The 14,204-nt window shown below is 60.6% G+C and overlaps 1 protein-coding gene across 1 annotated transcript in view; it reads left to right on the top strand.

The window, feature by feature from the left end:
• The window catches only part of ITPR3 (inositol 1,4,5-trisphosphate receptor type 3), a 39,578-nt gene that overhangs the window by 19,430 nt on the left and 5,944 nt on the right, over positions 1-14,204 (top strand). The window contains exons 15-49 of the mRNA XM_035347081.1: positions 286-427; positions 559-720; positions 847-1,019; positions 1,163-1,282; positions 1,438-1,620; positions 1,721-1,972; positions 2,163-2,307; positions 2,461-2,608; positions 2,913-3,109; positions 3,249-3,378; positions 3,614-3,671; positions 3,885-4,050; positions 4,194-4,358; positions 4,557-4,625; positions 4,849-4,974; positions 5,142-5,264; positions 5,451-5,651; positions 5,990-6,241; positions 6,336-6,461; positions 6,768-6,893; positions 7,014-7,134; positions 7,888-8,072; positions 8,214-8,362; positions 8,526-8,634; positions 8,792-8,882; positions 9,114-9,283; positions 9,945-10,119; positions 10,202-10,386; positions 10,758-10,958; positions 11,359-11,469; positions 11,748-11,843; positions 12,114-12,215; positions 12,477-12,563; positions 13,232-13,342; positions 13,803-13,995. Of these exons, the coding sequence (XP_035202972.1) occupies positions 286-427; positions 559-720; positions 847-1,019; positions 1,163-1,282; positions 1,438-1,620; positions 1,721-1,972; positions 2,163-2,307; positions 2,461-2,608; positions 2,913-3,109; positions 3,249-3,378; positions 3,614-3,671; positions 3,885-4,050; positions 4,194-4,358; positions 4,557-4,625; positions 4,849-4,974; positions 5,142-5,264; positions 5,451-5,651; positions 5,990-6,241; positions 6,336-6,461; positions 6,768-6,893; positions 7,014-7,134; positions 7,888-8,072; positions 8,214-8,362; positions 8,526-8,634; positions 8,792-8,882; positions 9,114-9,283; positions 9,945-10,119; positions 10,202-10,386; positions 10,758-10,958; positions 11,359-11,469; positions 11,748-11,843; positions 12,114-12,215; positions 12,477-12,563; positions 13,232-13,342; positions 13,803-13,995 (5,150 nt within the window). The remainder of the gene's footprint in view (positions 1-285; positions 428-558; positions 721-846; positions 1,020-1,162; positions 1,283-1,437; positions 1,621-1,720; positions 1,973-2,162; positions 2,308-2,460; positions 2,609-2,912; positions 3,110-3,248; positions 3,379-3,613; positions 3,672-3,884; positions 4,051-4,193; positions 4,359-4,556; positions 4,626-4,848; positions 4,975-5,141; positions 5,265-5,450; positions 5,652-5,989; positions 6,242-6,335; positions 6,462-6,767; positions 6,894-7,013; positions 7,135-7,887; positions 8,073-8,213; positions 8,363-8,525; positions 8,635-8,791; positions 8,883-9,113; positions 9,284-9,944; positions 10,120-10,201; positions 10,387-10,757; positions 10,959-11,358; positions 11,470-11,747; positions 11,844-12,113; positions 12,216-12,476; positions 12,564-13,231; positions 13,343-13,802; positions 13,996-14,204) is intronic.

Consider the following 14,204-nt stretch of genomic DNA (forward strand, 5'->3'; position numbering starts at 1 on the left):
CCATGACATTTACCACGGCACCTGACTCGAGACAATAATTTCCGTAGGAACTGCAGGGGCTGCAAAGCCTCATGCTTCAGGGCAGCCACTGGCCTCTAGCAGTAGGGAGGATCGGCCAGCAGCTTCCCCGGCAGCGTTTTGAGCCCCGAACGTGGGCTTTTTAGTCCTACAAAATGTGCCAGCAGCACTGCAGGCACCTGAGCATGGGTGGACTGCGTGCGGCGGGTGAGTGGCCTCCCTGGAAGGAGGGCCCCGCCGCCCCGCTGGCACCGTGCCCCTTTGCAGGTTTGTGATCCAGCTGCTGGAGGACTTGGTGTTCTTCGTCAGCGATGTCCCCAACAACGGCCAGAACGTGCTGGACATCGTGGTGACCAAGCCCAACCGGGAGCGGCAGAAGCTCATGCGGGAGCAGAACATCCTGAAGCAGGTGAGCGGCCACGACCGTGCACCCGGGCAAGGCTGGGGTCCGGCGGTGCACCAAGCACAGCTGATGCCCAGCCATGCATGGGAGGCGGCGTGGGGGGTGACACAGCACTTACAGCCCTGCTTTTGGGGCAGATCTTTGGGATCCTGAAAGCCCCCTTCAAGGACAAGGGTGGCGAAGGGCCCCTGGTGCGGCTGGAGGAGCTGTCGGACCAGAAGAACGCTCCCTACCAGTACATGTTTCGGCTGTGCTACCGCGTGCTGCGGCACTCCCAGGAGGATTATCGCAAAAACCAGGTGGGTTGAGGGGTAGAAGGAGGGAGCCCCCATCCCACCTCGTGTTGCATAGCCCTGGGGGGGGGGTAGGGGAGCATCAGCAGACCCCGCCGTGCAGCCTCACACTCGTCTCTCTGCCCGCTCCAGGAGCACATAGCCAAGCAGTTCGGGATGATGCAGTCCCAGATCGGCTACGACATCCTGGCTGAGGACACCATCACGGCCCTGCTGCACAACAACCGCAAGCTGCTGGAGAAGCACATCACGAAGACCGAGGTGGAGACCTTCGTCAGCCTGGTGCGCAAGAACCGCGAGCCACGGTGCGTGCCCCAGCGCCCCCGTCCCGGGGGGCTTTGAGCAGCGTGATGGGTGGGATGTGCCTTGAGCAGAGGCAGAAAGAGCCCCCCACCCCATGGACCGCCCTTTCACAGCGAGCTGTCTCTGCTTTGCCCTCGCTCCCCAGGTTTTTGGACTACCTCTCGGACCTGTGCGTGTCCAACCACATCGCCATCCCTGTCACCCAGGAGCTGATCTGCAAGTGCGTGCTGGACCCAAAAAATAGTGACATCCTCATCAAAACCGAGTGAGTAGCCAGGGGGAGAGGTTTTCCACGGTCGGGGTTCAGTGCCTGGCCCAGCCTGCTGCTGTGGTGGCCCTGTAAAACCTGGAAACCCCCGTCATGCCCCGAGGTGCTCCATCCTCAGCAGCATCTCCGGGTTTACTCCTTCCCTGCCCCAGGCTGCGGCCGGTGAAGGAGATGTCCCAGACCCACGAGTACCTGAGCATTGAGTACTCGGAGGAGGAGGTCTGGCTCACTTGGACCGACAAGAACAACGACCACCATGAGAAAAGCATCCGGCAGCTGGCGCAGGAGGCCCGGGCTGGCAATGCCCACGACGAGAATGTCCTCAGCTACTACAGGTGACAGCCCTGTGGCACCCTCTCCCCAGGCTCTGGAGAGATGGGGTGAAGACGTAAGGGTTGCACGGCCTTGCTCCTTCTCCACCTCGTCCCCACGCAGGTACCAGCTGAAGCTCTTTGCCCGCATGTGTCTGGACCGCCAGTACTTGGCCATCAAGGAGATCTCCCAGCAGCTGGGGGTGGACCTGATCTTCCTCTGCATGGCGGATGAAATGCTGCCCTTCGATCTCCGGGCGTCCTTCTGCCACCTCATGTTGCACGTGCACGTGGACAGGGACCCCCAGGAGCTGGTGATGCCCGTCAAGTTTGCGCGGCTCTGGACCGAGATCCCCACGGCCATCACGATCAAAGAGTGAGAGGCGCTGCAGTTTTGGGGGGACGTGGGAGGTGGGGTGGCAGATGTCCTCCTGTGGTCTCCGTCATAGTCACAAGCATCGCTCCTGGCCCTGACGGCTCTCAGCAGCCCCCTGGGCAGCGCTCCTGCCCGGCTGGGCCGAGGAGACCCACTGCCATCCAGCTCATCGTGCTGTCTCCCCTCACAGCTACGACTCCAACCTCAACGCCTCACGAGACGACAAGAAAAATAAGTTTGCCAGCACCATGGAGTTCGTGGAGGACTACCTGAACAACGTGGTGAGCGAGGCGGTGCCCTTCGCCAACGAGGAGAAGAACAAGCTCACCTTCGAGGTGCGAGACCCGCTGGTGTCACGGGCACCTCGCGCGGCCATCGGCCACATCCACGCCTTGCAGCTGCCTCTGGGACGCGGCTGGCCGTGCCGGCATCCCATGTTTACATCCCCGAGCACAGCAAGGTCTGGAGCTTGCCTTGTCCTTCCCCAGGTTGTCAGCCTTGCCCACAACCTCATCTACTTCGGCTTCTACAGCTTCAGTGAGCTGCTGCGCCTGACGCGGACGCTGCTGGGCATCATCGACTGCGTCCAAAACCCGCAGCTGATGATGCAGGCGGTCTACAACGACGAGGTGACGGGTGAGTCCCTGCTCCAAAACCAGGCACGGTCCCAGGGGAAGGTAGCTCCTGTGGTCTGCCCAGTGCTTTCCAGTTTGGGCTGCAAGAGAACAAGCTGCAGGTTGGGTCGTGTGGAAATCTGGGCTGGGTCTGCTACAGGAGACAGGAGATGCTGAGTCCTTGGCCACTGCAGAGAAATAGCCAGCCCTTCCTGCTGGTTCTCTGGTTAACATCTACATTTGCACTCGAAGTGGGTCCTTCCATCAGTCTTCTCCCCCCTCCCTTCCCTCCGCATTAACTCTGCCCACTGTGGCTGCCTCTGCAGGGAAGAACGTGCGGAGGTCGATCCAGGGCGTTGGGCAGATGATGTCCACCATGGTGCTGAGCAGGAAACAGTCCATCTTCAGCCCCCCGAGCCTCAGTGCCGGCTCTGCCCCAGAGCCAGTGGACAGAGGGAGGAGCATCGAGAACGAGAACATCGTGGTGATGGAGACCAAGCTGAAGATCCTGGAGATCTTGCAGGTGGGAGCCGGAGGAGCATCGGGGAGCTGCGGGTGGGACCTGCGGGATGGGGTGGGAAGATGTAGTTTTCTGATGCAAGGAGGCAGGTGGTGTGAGGAGAGGTCTCACTTTTGCTTTCTTCCCTCCCCGCTGCTGCCAGTTCATCCTGAACGTGCGGCTGGACTACAGGATCTCCTACCTGCTTTCCGTCTTCAAGAAGGAGTTTGTGGAAGTCTACCCCATGCAGGACAGCGCGGCCGACGGGACGGCTCCAGCCTTCGACTCCACAAGTAACTCTTCCCCTTTGCTCCTGGTACAACCTCAGCTCCAGCAGCTCTCCATCCTCCACCTCTGCTGGCAGGGAGCCCGGGGGATCGGAGTTTGTGCAGGAGGGACAAGGTGTCCTGTGTCCATCGTGGGTGCTTGGACATGGGCTGGGGAGCTGGGCCGGATCCTGCAGGGTTTCTGCTGATGCACAGGGATCGTGTTGGCCGCCCCATTCATCTCCCTTTCCTCTCCCTGCAGCTGCAGCCATGAACCTGGACAGGATCGGTGAGCACGCAGAGGCCATGTTCGGTGTGGGGTGAGTCCCTGCCCCTCCGGTGCGTAGGTAGCCTGGCTGTAGGGCCCTTCCTTCTCCTGCCCGTACTCGCTGCCGAGGCTGAGAGCGGCAGGTGATGAGGAAGACGAGGCTCTAAAGGCTAACGCAGCTGTCCCCATCAGCCCCGAGGGCTGACTGAGTGCACGCAAGCTCCCACGTGGCTGCTAACACCAAGCGCTTTCGTCCCGGCTTCAGGAAGACGAGCAGCATGCTGGAGGTGGACGACGAAGGAGGGAGGATGTTCCTGCGGGTGCTGATCCACCTGACAATGCACGACTACCCGCCGCTCATCTCCGGCTCCCTGCAGCTCCTCTTCAAGCACTTCAGCCAGAGGCAGGAGGTCTTGCACACCTTCAAGCAGGTAACCCTGGAGCACCTGGGTGCTGGTCCTGGCTGGGGTGGCTGCAGCCCCTTTGCTTGGGGGGTGGGATCTGGGTGAGGACGGGAGTGGGGTCCGTGCCCCAGACCAACTGCACAGGGGAGCCCCCGGGAATGTCACTGCAGGTTCAGCTCCTGATCTCAGCCCAGGATGTCGAGAACTACAAGGTGATCAAGTCAGAGCTGGACAAACTCCGCACCATGGTGGAGAAATCTGAGCTGTGGGTGGACAAGAAAGGCAGCGTCAAAGGGGACAGCACGGGGGACGGGAACAAGAAGGAGAAGAAAGAGGTGAGAGCCCTGAGCAAGGTGCTGGGAACCAAGCGGGGAGAGGACGGGGGGGCAGAGAAGCAGCTCACTTCAGTCCAACACCCGGCAGCTTCGGTGGGCCACGCACACCTCTCGGGAAAGGGTCCTGTGGGGTGCAGTTGTGGCCCGGGCTTTGGAGAGGTGTGGCAGGATCCTGACGCTGCTTCTGTCCCCTCGCAGCACACCGCTGATGAAGAGGTCATTGCTCCAGGAGAGAAGAGCAGTGAGAACTACCAGATAGTCAAGGGGGTGAGTGGGATCGAAAACTGTCCCCAGGGCTGGCCGGGGCACCTGCAAGAAGGGGCAGGGAGAAAGTGGGGGGGTACTTCCAATCTTTTCTGGGGTTCAGGCGTCCGTTGGGTTCAATCTCTTCTGGGGCACGTCTGGATATCAAGCAGACCCCTGGTGCTGGTGGCCATCCTGGTGGCTCCCGGGCTCAACTCCCCTCTGGCCACGCTCCTTCTCTCCACAGATCCTGGAGCGGCTGAATAAGATGTGCGGGGTTGGCGAGCAAGTGCGCAAGAAGCAGCAGCGCCTGCTGAAGAACATGGACGCCCACAAAGTGATGCTGGATCTGCTGCAGATCCCCTATGAGAAGGTGGGTGGGCAGAAGCCAGCTGGTCCCAGAGTGTCTGGGCAAGGGGTGGGGGACACGGGGACACCCTGCATGGCTGGGTCCTGAGGCTGGGCAAGGCAGGAGGGGCAGCAGCCTGCTCCATCCCTTCCCAACCGCGGGTGTTTGCCCCCCTCTCTGCCCTTCCTCAGGGTGATGCCAAGATGCTGGAGATCCTGAAGTTCACCCACCAGTTCCTGCAGAAGTTTTGTGCTGGCAATCAGGAAAACCAGGCCCTGCTGCACAAACACCTCAACCTCTTCCTGACCCCAGGGGTAAGGAGAGGGGGGCAGCGGGTGGTCACAGGTGGCAGCACGGGGAGAGGCTTCAGCACCGCTCCTGGGGCTGAGAGCAGGAGGTGGAAAAGCCAGGAGGAGACCTCTGGAAGAGGCAGGGCCGGGGCAGGAGGGGAGGCTGTGCCTCGCAGCCCCCAGCCTCACTCCATCCCCCTGGTCCCGCAGCTCCTGGAGGCCGAGACGATGCAGCACATCTTCCTCAACAACTACCAGCTCTGCTCAGAGATCAATGAGACGGTGCCGCAGCACTTCATCCACTGCGTGGCCACCCACGGCCGCCACGTGCAGTACCTGGACTTCCTGCACACCATCATCAAGGCCGAGGGCAAGTACGTCAAGAAGTGCCAGGACATGATCATGACCGAGGTAAGCACCTCTGCCCCTGCTCCCCTATGGGGTGCAGCGGGGCACAGCTCCCGGGAGGAGCGTGCTTGGCTTCTCCCTCGGGCAAGAACCTTCCCACGCATGCTGGTTTCTCCCTGGAGTTGGAAAAATCTCCAAGAGATGCAAAAGTCTGAGAGCCAATAACCATTCTGGAGTGCCACAAGTTGTGATTTATGGCTGCATCGCAAACGTCCGCTTTTCCCCATAAACGCACGACCTGTTCTCCCTGGTGCTCCCCGGTGCAGAGGATGCAGTTTTCTGCCTCTTGAGGTTTCTCACCCTCCTTCTGCGGAGTGGTGACCAGTGACCCTTCCCCACAGCTCACCAACGCTGGGGATGACGTGGTGGTTTTCTACAACGACAAGGCGTCGCTGGCCACCCTCCTGGAGATGATGACAGCAGCCAGGGATGGGGTGGAGGAGAACAGCCCGCTGATGTACCACATCTCCCTGGTGGACCTGCTGGCTGCCTGCGCCGAGGGCAAGAACGTCTACACGGAGATCAAGTGCACGTCCCTGCTGCCCTTGGAGGACGTGGTGCGGGTGGTGACGCACGAGGACTGCATCACGGAGGTACGGGGTGCCTCTCGAGGAGGGCACCGGCGGCTTTGCTCTGTTTTCTGTTCCTCTGATGGTGCCTGCACCCTGTCCTCTCCCTCCCCGGCAGGTGAAGATGGCCTACGTGAACTTTGTCAACCACTGCTACGTGGACACGGAGGTGGAGATGAAGGAGATCTACACCAGCAACCACATCTGGACTCTTTTTGAGAACTTCACCCTGGATATGGCCCAGGTGCGTGGGGAGGGCCGGGTGGGGGCAACACAGCAGCAAGGGCTGCTGCATTGGGTGGGGACAGCTCGGTGCCACCAAGGCTCCTTGAAGCCTGGGGAGTCAGACAGGGGGCTTGGGCACCACTGGGACTTGTGTAGCTGCCATGCTGGGGAGCAGTCACGGCTCTGGCACGCACCCAGGAGCTGTGTCACCATCCGTGTCCCTTGGCTCAGCGAGGTCTCAGCAGCGCTGCGTGGCAGCATCATCCACCCGGGACGCTTGGTCACCTCGCCCCGGTGCCATCAGCATCCTCCCGTCTCCTCACAGATGTGCAAAAAGCGAGAGAAGCGCCTGCCGGACCCCACGCTGGAGAAGTACGTGCTGACGGTGGTGCTGGACACCATCAACGCGTTCTTCAGCTCCCCCTTCTCAGAGAACAGCACCTCCCTGCAGGTAATGAGGCGCTGCACGGCCGGGCCACGCACGGAGAGGGGAAAGGGGCTCACCAAGCCCTGAGAAGTGAGGTCTGGAGGCGCCTTGCTCTGGTCCAGACCTGCCCGCTCTCTCCTTCAGACCCACCAGACCATTGTGGTGCAGCTTCTCCAGTCCACCACGCGGCTGCTGGAGTGCCCCTGGCTGCAGCAGCAGCACAAGAGCTCGGTGGAGGCTTGCATCCGCACGCTGGCCATGGTTGGTAAGGAGCTGTGCCGCGGGGATGCTCTGTTCCACCCCCCAGCCACGAGGATGCAGCTGCCCAGGGCTGTTTCTGCTCCAGCAGAGTCCTCTCCCCTCCCGCAGCCATGGCAGAGTGTCCTGGAGAGGCTGCTGGCTGGGAGGTTTGGCTCTGGGATGTGCTTTTTGGGCTGTATTTTTGGTGACCGGGGTGGCCAGAGGCGAGCTGAAGGCTGGGTTTGGTTGGGAGATTGCTGGTGTGTCCCTGCTGGGGCCGGGCCCAGAAACAAAGCCAGCCTTTACGGCAGATTTCCCTCGCCAGGACTTTGCCCTCGGCCTGCCTGTGGCTGCCTGGCTCAGCACGAGGGTTGTCAGCACTGAGTCACCGTGGGGAAAGCATTGCGCGGTGGTGAGACACCGGGTGGGGACAGCGGCCAGAGCCTTAGGATTCCCCTTCGTAATTATAGGCAGGGCGCTTACAAGCTCCTCGTGCTGGGCTTTCCCAACTGCAAAGCAGAGGCAGTGCCTCTTTCCGTCCTCTTTCTGTCGGGCTGGGGGGGCTGCAGGCAACGTGGTGCTGCTCTGGGGATGTACGGATGGAAATCCTGCACCCCAGCCTACCTGGGGGCTTTTTCTCTTGTATTTAACTCCTCTCCTCCGTGCTGCAAATGAAGAGCAGGCAAAGGGGTGCCCAGCCCAAGGCAGTGTGGCAGGACCCAACCGATGGCATGGGCTGGGCTGTGGCTGTCCCCAACCCCGGCTCCCTCTCCCGCAGCCAAGAGCCGCTCCATCGCGCTGCCCATGGACCTGGACGCCCACGTCAGCTCCCTGCTCAACAGCAGCTCCACCAGCACCGTGCAGAGGAACACGTCCAGCTACAAGACAGCCACGCGGACCTTCCCCCGTGTCTCCACCACCCCAAACCAGTGGGACTACAAGAACATCATAGAGAAGCTGCAGGTACGGTGGCGGCGCAGGTCAGCGGCGCAGCGCGTCTCCCCTGGGAGGCAGCGAGAAGGTGCTGGGCGTTACAGGGTCCCGGTCCCATATTTGTGTCTCCTTGGCACGCGTCGAGCTGAAGGTGTGTGCTGTGACTTGTAGGACATCATTAATGCCCTGGAGGACCGCTTGAAACCGCTGGTGGAGGCTGAGCTGTCCGTCCTGGTGGATGTCCTCCACCGGCCAGAGCTGCTTTTCATGGAGGGGACGGAGGCGTACCAGCGATGCGAGAGCGGAGGTTTCCTGTCCAAGTGAGGATGCTTTGCAATTGCCGTGGGGTGCTGGGGAAGGGCTGCTGACCTTCTCCCTCCGTGGGCTGTGCACCCCGCTCTGCACCTGCGGAGTGGAGGGGTGCCCTTGGGGACCACGTGTCCCTCTCGGCTGCGTGACGGTGGCTCTGCTGTGCGTGGCCAGGCTGGTGCAGCACACCAAGGACCTCATGGAGACGGAGGAGAAGCTGTGCATCAAGGTGCTGAGGACGCTGCAGCAGATGCTGGTGAAGAGGAACAAGTACGGTGAGAGGGTGAGCACCACAGCCCCGTGGCACATCCCCAGCCCCACTCCTTGGCTCCAGCTGCCCGGGCTGGCAGCACCCTCCCCGTCACAGCCCGTGGGCACTCAGCCTTGTTCTGCTCTGGCGCTGGCACTGGGAGCCTCGTGACGTTTATTTGTCTTGGCAGGGCAACCTGCTGCGGAAAATGCTCCTGAACAATTACCTGCAGAACAAGAAGTCCAGCTCCAAAGGCGAAATCATGGATGCTGCTGGGGGAGGTGAGTGCCCCTCTCCTGCCTTTCCTCGTCTTTCTGCGCTGCTCTTGCTCACGTTGAGTGCCTGGTTCCCAAACCACGGTGGAATAAGGTCTGTAAGCTGGTCTCCATGCTCGCACCTCCATGGGAGTAAAGGATTTAGGGAGAAGAAGGGCCTGAGATGCCCCTGGAAGTGACTTGGCCACGCTCCTTCTCTTACACCACCATCACATCCGTCTGTGTCCTCTCCTGCAGGCCAAGACCAGGACTGGTCCGCTATCGCTGCTGTCCAGTGCCGGCTGGACCGAGAAGGGGCCACCAAGCTGGTGGCTGACCTCATCATGAACACCAAGAACGAGAAGATCTTCCAGGAGAGCATCCTGCTGGCCATTCGGCTGCTGGACGGAGGCAACACCGAGATCCAGGTGCCTGTGGTGGGCACCAGTCCCCGGGGGCTGGGCAGCCGTGGTTTGATGTGTGCGGTGCGGGGGTCCCAGCCTGCAGAAGACAGGGGCGCAGGGCAGACCTCAGCCCCTGGCCGGTCCCCGAGCAGCAGACTTTACCAAAATTTTGGGAGCATGCATTTGCTCGCCATCTGGGGGAGGAACTGCAGAAATTTCTCTGCTTTCGGGTTTTCCAGCTTGGTGGCTGGATGCTGCGAAAGGGGCAGGTTGTGGCCGAGGGGTTTCTGGAGTAATGCTGATGCCCTCTGCCGGGTATCGCGGAAATGACTCAGGTTTGCAGCTCTCAGGTGATAACTTGTGGGTTATCTTGAATTCCTTACCACGGGGAAGCCAACGAACTGTACACACAAAAATCATGGGCTTCCAAGCCTGGAGCTGCTGTAGTTGCTGCTTGTGCTGTCCCCAGCTCTGTCCAGGGTCAAGGGGGGCACAGGCACAGGGGACGATGCACCCCGGTGAGTCCAAGAGGACTGTGATCCCCAAGGACTGTTGGAAACAAACCTATTCGCCACGTTATCCCAGGCAAGGGCTGGAGTGCTGGAGGCTACTGGATCAGAGGGGCAGGCTGGGGTGGTTTGGCTACTGCAGCGGAGACTGGAGCTGCTGTCCTCCCTCCTCCCAGAAATCCTTTTACAACCTCATGACGAGCGACAAGAAGTCTGAGAAGTTCTTCAAAGTTTTGCATGACCGGATGAAGAAGGCGCAGCAGGAGACCAAGTCCACGGTGTCAGTGAACATGAGTGACATTGGGAACAAGCCTCGTGAGGACAAGGACGAGCCTGACCCTGGCGCCAAAGGTATGGGGCCGTGTCCTCCCAGCAGGGCCAGTGCCTGCCTCATTGGACAGCCTGATGCTAACGAGGTTGGGTTGCCCAGCAGGACGCGGAGAGGCCTTCGTGATGCCTGGCACCCCCTCCCGATACCCGCTGGCGTTAGGGTTTCGGAAGGGTCATGACGGTGGAGAGCAAGGCCAGAACAACGAAATGGGGGTGACGGTTCTGATTATGGAGCCTATCCTGCGATTCCTGCAGCTGCTGTGCGAGAACCACAACCGGGACCTCCAGGTTGGTTCTGGGGGCTGCCGGGCACCGGGGCAGAGGCCATAGGACTGGGGCGCAGGAAGGATGGGCTCTGCCCCAGCTGGGTCCAAAAGGACATTGCGCTGGCTGCTCCGTGCCTCAGTTTCCCCATCTGCAAATGCACCATCCCTTAGGATTAACTTTGCTTTGTGTCCTGGAAGGAGCTGATCACGGCACAGCTCTTTCCATGGGACTGGGTGCTGCTCTGGGGGGGGCGGTCTGTACGCTACAGGGGTGGCCCTGAGCCTAATTTTGCATCAAAATTAGCAAAAGGGCTGCAGAGAGCCGGGCCAGAACCTGGTGCCTCTGTCAGAGTGATGCTGCTCAGGCTTGTAACTGCAGGCTTTGCTCGACAGAACTTCCTCCGGTGCCAGAACAACAAGACCAACTACAACCTGGTGTGCGAGACGCTGCAGTTCCTCGACATCATGTGCGGCAGCACCACGGGGGGGCTGGGGCTGCTGGGGCTCTACATCAACGAGTACAACGTGGCCCTCATCACCCAGACCCTGGAGACCCTGACCGAGTACTGCCAGGGGCCCTGCCACGAGAACCAGGTCCGTGCCTGTCGCTGCAGGTCTGGGTCAGTCCTCGCACGTCCCAGCCCATCCGGGATGCCCAAGGAAGGATTTTGGGGGATGCACGGGAAAGCAGCAGGGATTGGGGCAGCTCTGGAGTTCAGGGTGTGAAGGAGGGCTGCAGGGGTTCCCCGTGGTGCACAGGGACAGCGCCTGGGTTACGAGCTCCTGCTTGGCTAAATAATACGGTGATGTAAAAAATAACATGGTGATGGAAATGGTGCCACTGCCAGCGAGAGGAGGGGTCTGGGGCTCCTGGAGCCAAACTGATGGTTCAGCACTGAAGGCAGGGCGCTGCTTTGGACCTGAGCAGCGTTGGAGGTGAAGCTGGGAGGGGTGGAAGCACCCATGGGATAACCCCGCTGCATTGCTGCCCTAGAGCTGCATCGTGACCCACGAGTCCAACGGGATCGACATCATCACGGCCCTCATCCTCAACGACATCAGCCCCCTCTGCAAGTACCGGATGGACCTGGTCCTGCAGCTGAAGGTAGGCAGGGCCCCGGGGCTGGGATGTGCAGGTGTGTGCAGCACTGCGTGGGCTCCCGGCTTGCTGGCGTGTCCGTGGGCTGAGCTGTGGGGTGAGGTGGGTCTGAAGCAGGCGCTGCGACAGGTCCTCATGTGCATGCACTGGGGCTGGGCTGGTTCGTCTCCCGTGTGCACGGCTTGGATTTATGACGGCCCGTGGTGCTGGGGGGTTCTGCCCACTGCGAGGTCCTGGGCACAGGCAGGGCATAGCTCGTCTCAGCAAGGGCTTCTCCCTGCCAGGACAATGCCTCCAAGCTCCTCTTGGCCCTCATGGAGAGTAGACATGACAGTGAGAACGCCGAGCGGATCCTCATCAGCCTCCGCCCGCAGGAACTGGTAAGGGCTGAGCGGGGTCGGGGGGTGAAAGAGCCCCCACGAGCTCCTGGAAGCCCCTGGGCTTGTGGCTCGTGCTGGAGCTCCTACACCTCCGGGTCCTGGTGCAGTTTCTGGCTTGCAGCCCCAAAACCACCTCGGGTGCTGCCCCGATGCTACTCACACACCACGAGCACCCGTCCTGAGTGGGGTTCCCAGAGCTGTTTGTGGCCGGAGGAGGAAAATGGGGTGAGGGGACCAGGACAAGCTCACCTGCCCTCTGCTGCCTTCCAGGTCGACGTGATTAAGAAGGCCTATCTGCAGGAGGAAGAGTGCGAAAATGCTGAGGTTTCCCCCCGGGAAGTCGGCCACAACATTTATATCCTGGCGCTGCAGGTACTGGTGCTGCAATCTGCTGTGACAGCAGGGTCCCCACCAGGCTGTGCTGTGCTGGGCTCCCACTCACCGATTTGCACATTTTTCTCTGTTTATTTACATTTTCTCCAGCCAGGCTGGGAAATGTGCTTTTAGCCTCCCACGAAAACCCAGCACCCTGGCTTAGTGGCCATCCCCCTCCGGTGCGCACCCCGTGTCCCGCTCTGGTGTGCGGGGGCTGCTCCATCCTGTGCTAACCCACTCTCACTGTCCCCCTTCCAGCTGTCCCGACACAACAAGTCCCTGCAGCAGCTCCTGAAGCCAGTGAAGCGAATCCAGGAGGAGGAGGAGGAGGGCATCTCATCCATGGTACGGCAAGCCCTCGGGAACAGAGGCAGAGCTCCACGACCCCGAGCGGAGGCTGCGAAAAGCCGCTCCTCCCGGCCTCGCTAAGCTGCCCTGCTGCTTGTCGTTCAAGATTTGATGGGGTTCGGTGTTCCTGGGGGTGGGGGGGACTGAAGAAAGATTTATAAGAGCCCGTGCAGCCAAATCTGCATCCCAATGGCACGTGCACCCGTTGTAACCCAGCTGTGGAGAGCTGCATGCGCGGGGCTCCCTGGGGAAGGCTTGGCCACGGGTGACATCCAGCTTGCTGCAGGGTGCTGCGCTGCTGGGCTCCTGGTACCTGCTTCCTCCCTTCCCTTCAGAAAAGCAAGGACTGAGTCCTCCGCTGTCGTTTCTTGCCTCTGCCTTAGATCCCGTACAAGATTCAGCAGTAATGTGATTTCCCTTGGGTTTCAGGGGCATTGATTTGTAATTTGTGGATTAGCAGCTTTTGGATGTAATTATTGCAGGGAATCGAATGTCTGTCACCTCGGGGAACGCTCGTACTCCTCTAGGAAGCTTTAATTCATTTGCTTTTCCTTGAGACCTAATCGGGTTCAGTACGTTCTGAGGAACGGCGTTGTCAGTGCAGTTAGACCCGAACCCCCCCGGCCGTTCCCACTCTCATCCTCTCTCCTCTCCCCACATCCCAGCTCAGCCTAAATAACAAGCAGCTGACGCAGATGCTGAAGTCGACGGCTCCCATCCAGGAGGAGGAGGAGGACCCGCTGGCGTATTACGAGAAGCACACGTCCCAGATCGAGGCAAGACCTGTTTGCGGCTGGGTTGCTAGTACACACACGGCTGATGAATCCCACGTGTGCTCCGGCTGTCTCGTGCCCTGTCATTCTGCACCAGGAGCCTTCCCGTCCCCGTGCCTGCTAAAAGCAGACGGGTCCTTTGTGCTGCAGAGAGCTGGAGGCAATAGCAGAGCCCGTCGGGTGCTGGGGGAAGCACAGAGCCCCCCAGACCCTTCCCTTCTCTCCACACAGCAGCTGGGATGCAGTCAGAGCAGCCCCATCCTTGCTTGTTGGTGTGGTCCACGTGCTGTCATTGTTCCTCTTGGCACTCGAGGATGCCTTTGCTGGGTGGAACTGTAGTGTTAGATGTGTGGCTGGTGACATTTGGATTTGGGGAGGCACAGCTGGGGCGAGGAAAGCGGAAACCAAAGCGTGGTACGGGCAGGATCTGACGGCACCCTGCCCTTCGCCCTGCTTCCTGCAGATTGTGCGCCTGGACCGAAGCATGGAGCAGATAATCTTCCCGGTGCCTGGCATCTGTGAGTTCCTCACCAAGGAGACCAAGTACCGGCTCTTCACCACGACGGAGCAGGACGAGCAGGGCAGCAAAGTCAGTGATTTCTTCGACCAGTCCTCCTTCCTCCACAACGAGATGGAGTGGCAGAAGAAACTGCGCAGTAAGAGCAAACCAGACCTTCCTTTGGCACTGCCCAGCACGGGCTCTTTGAGTAGCTCCTGTTTTGAACCTGGGGGGGGCAGCTGTGCTTCGAGGGGGCTGTGAGTCCTGGCAGCAGCCTGCAGATCGCATCTCTGCCCCCTTGTGCCCCTTGCTCTCTGCAGGGCGCAGCAATTTGCAGGGAGTGGAGGTTAATCGAGACCTTCCAGC

Source organism: Oxyura jamaicensis, chromosome 26, assembly GCF_011077185.1.
Source record: "Oxyura jamaicensis isolate SHBP4307 breed ruddy duck chromosome 26, BPBGC_Ojam_1.0, whole genome shotgun sequence".
In the NCBI taxonomy this organism is placed as follows: domain Eukaryota; kingdom Metazoa; phylum Chordata; class Aves; order Anseriformes; family Anatidae; genus Oxyura; species Oxyura jamaicensis.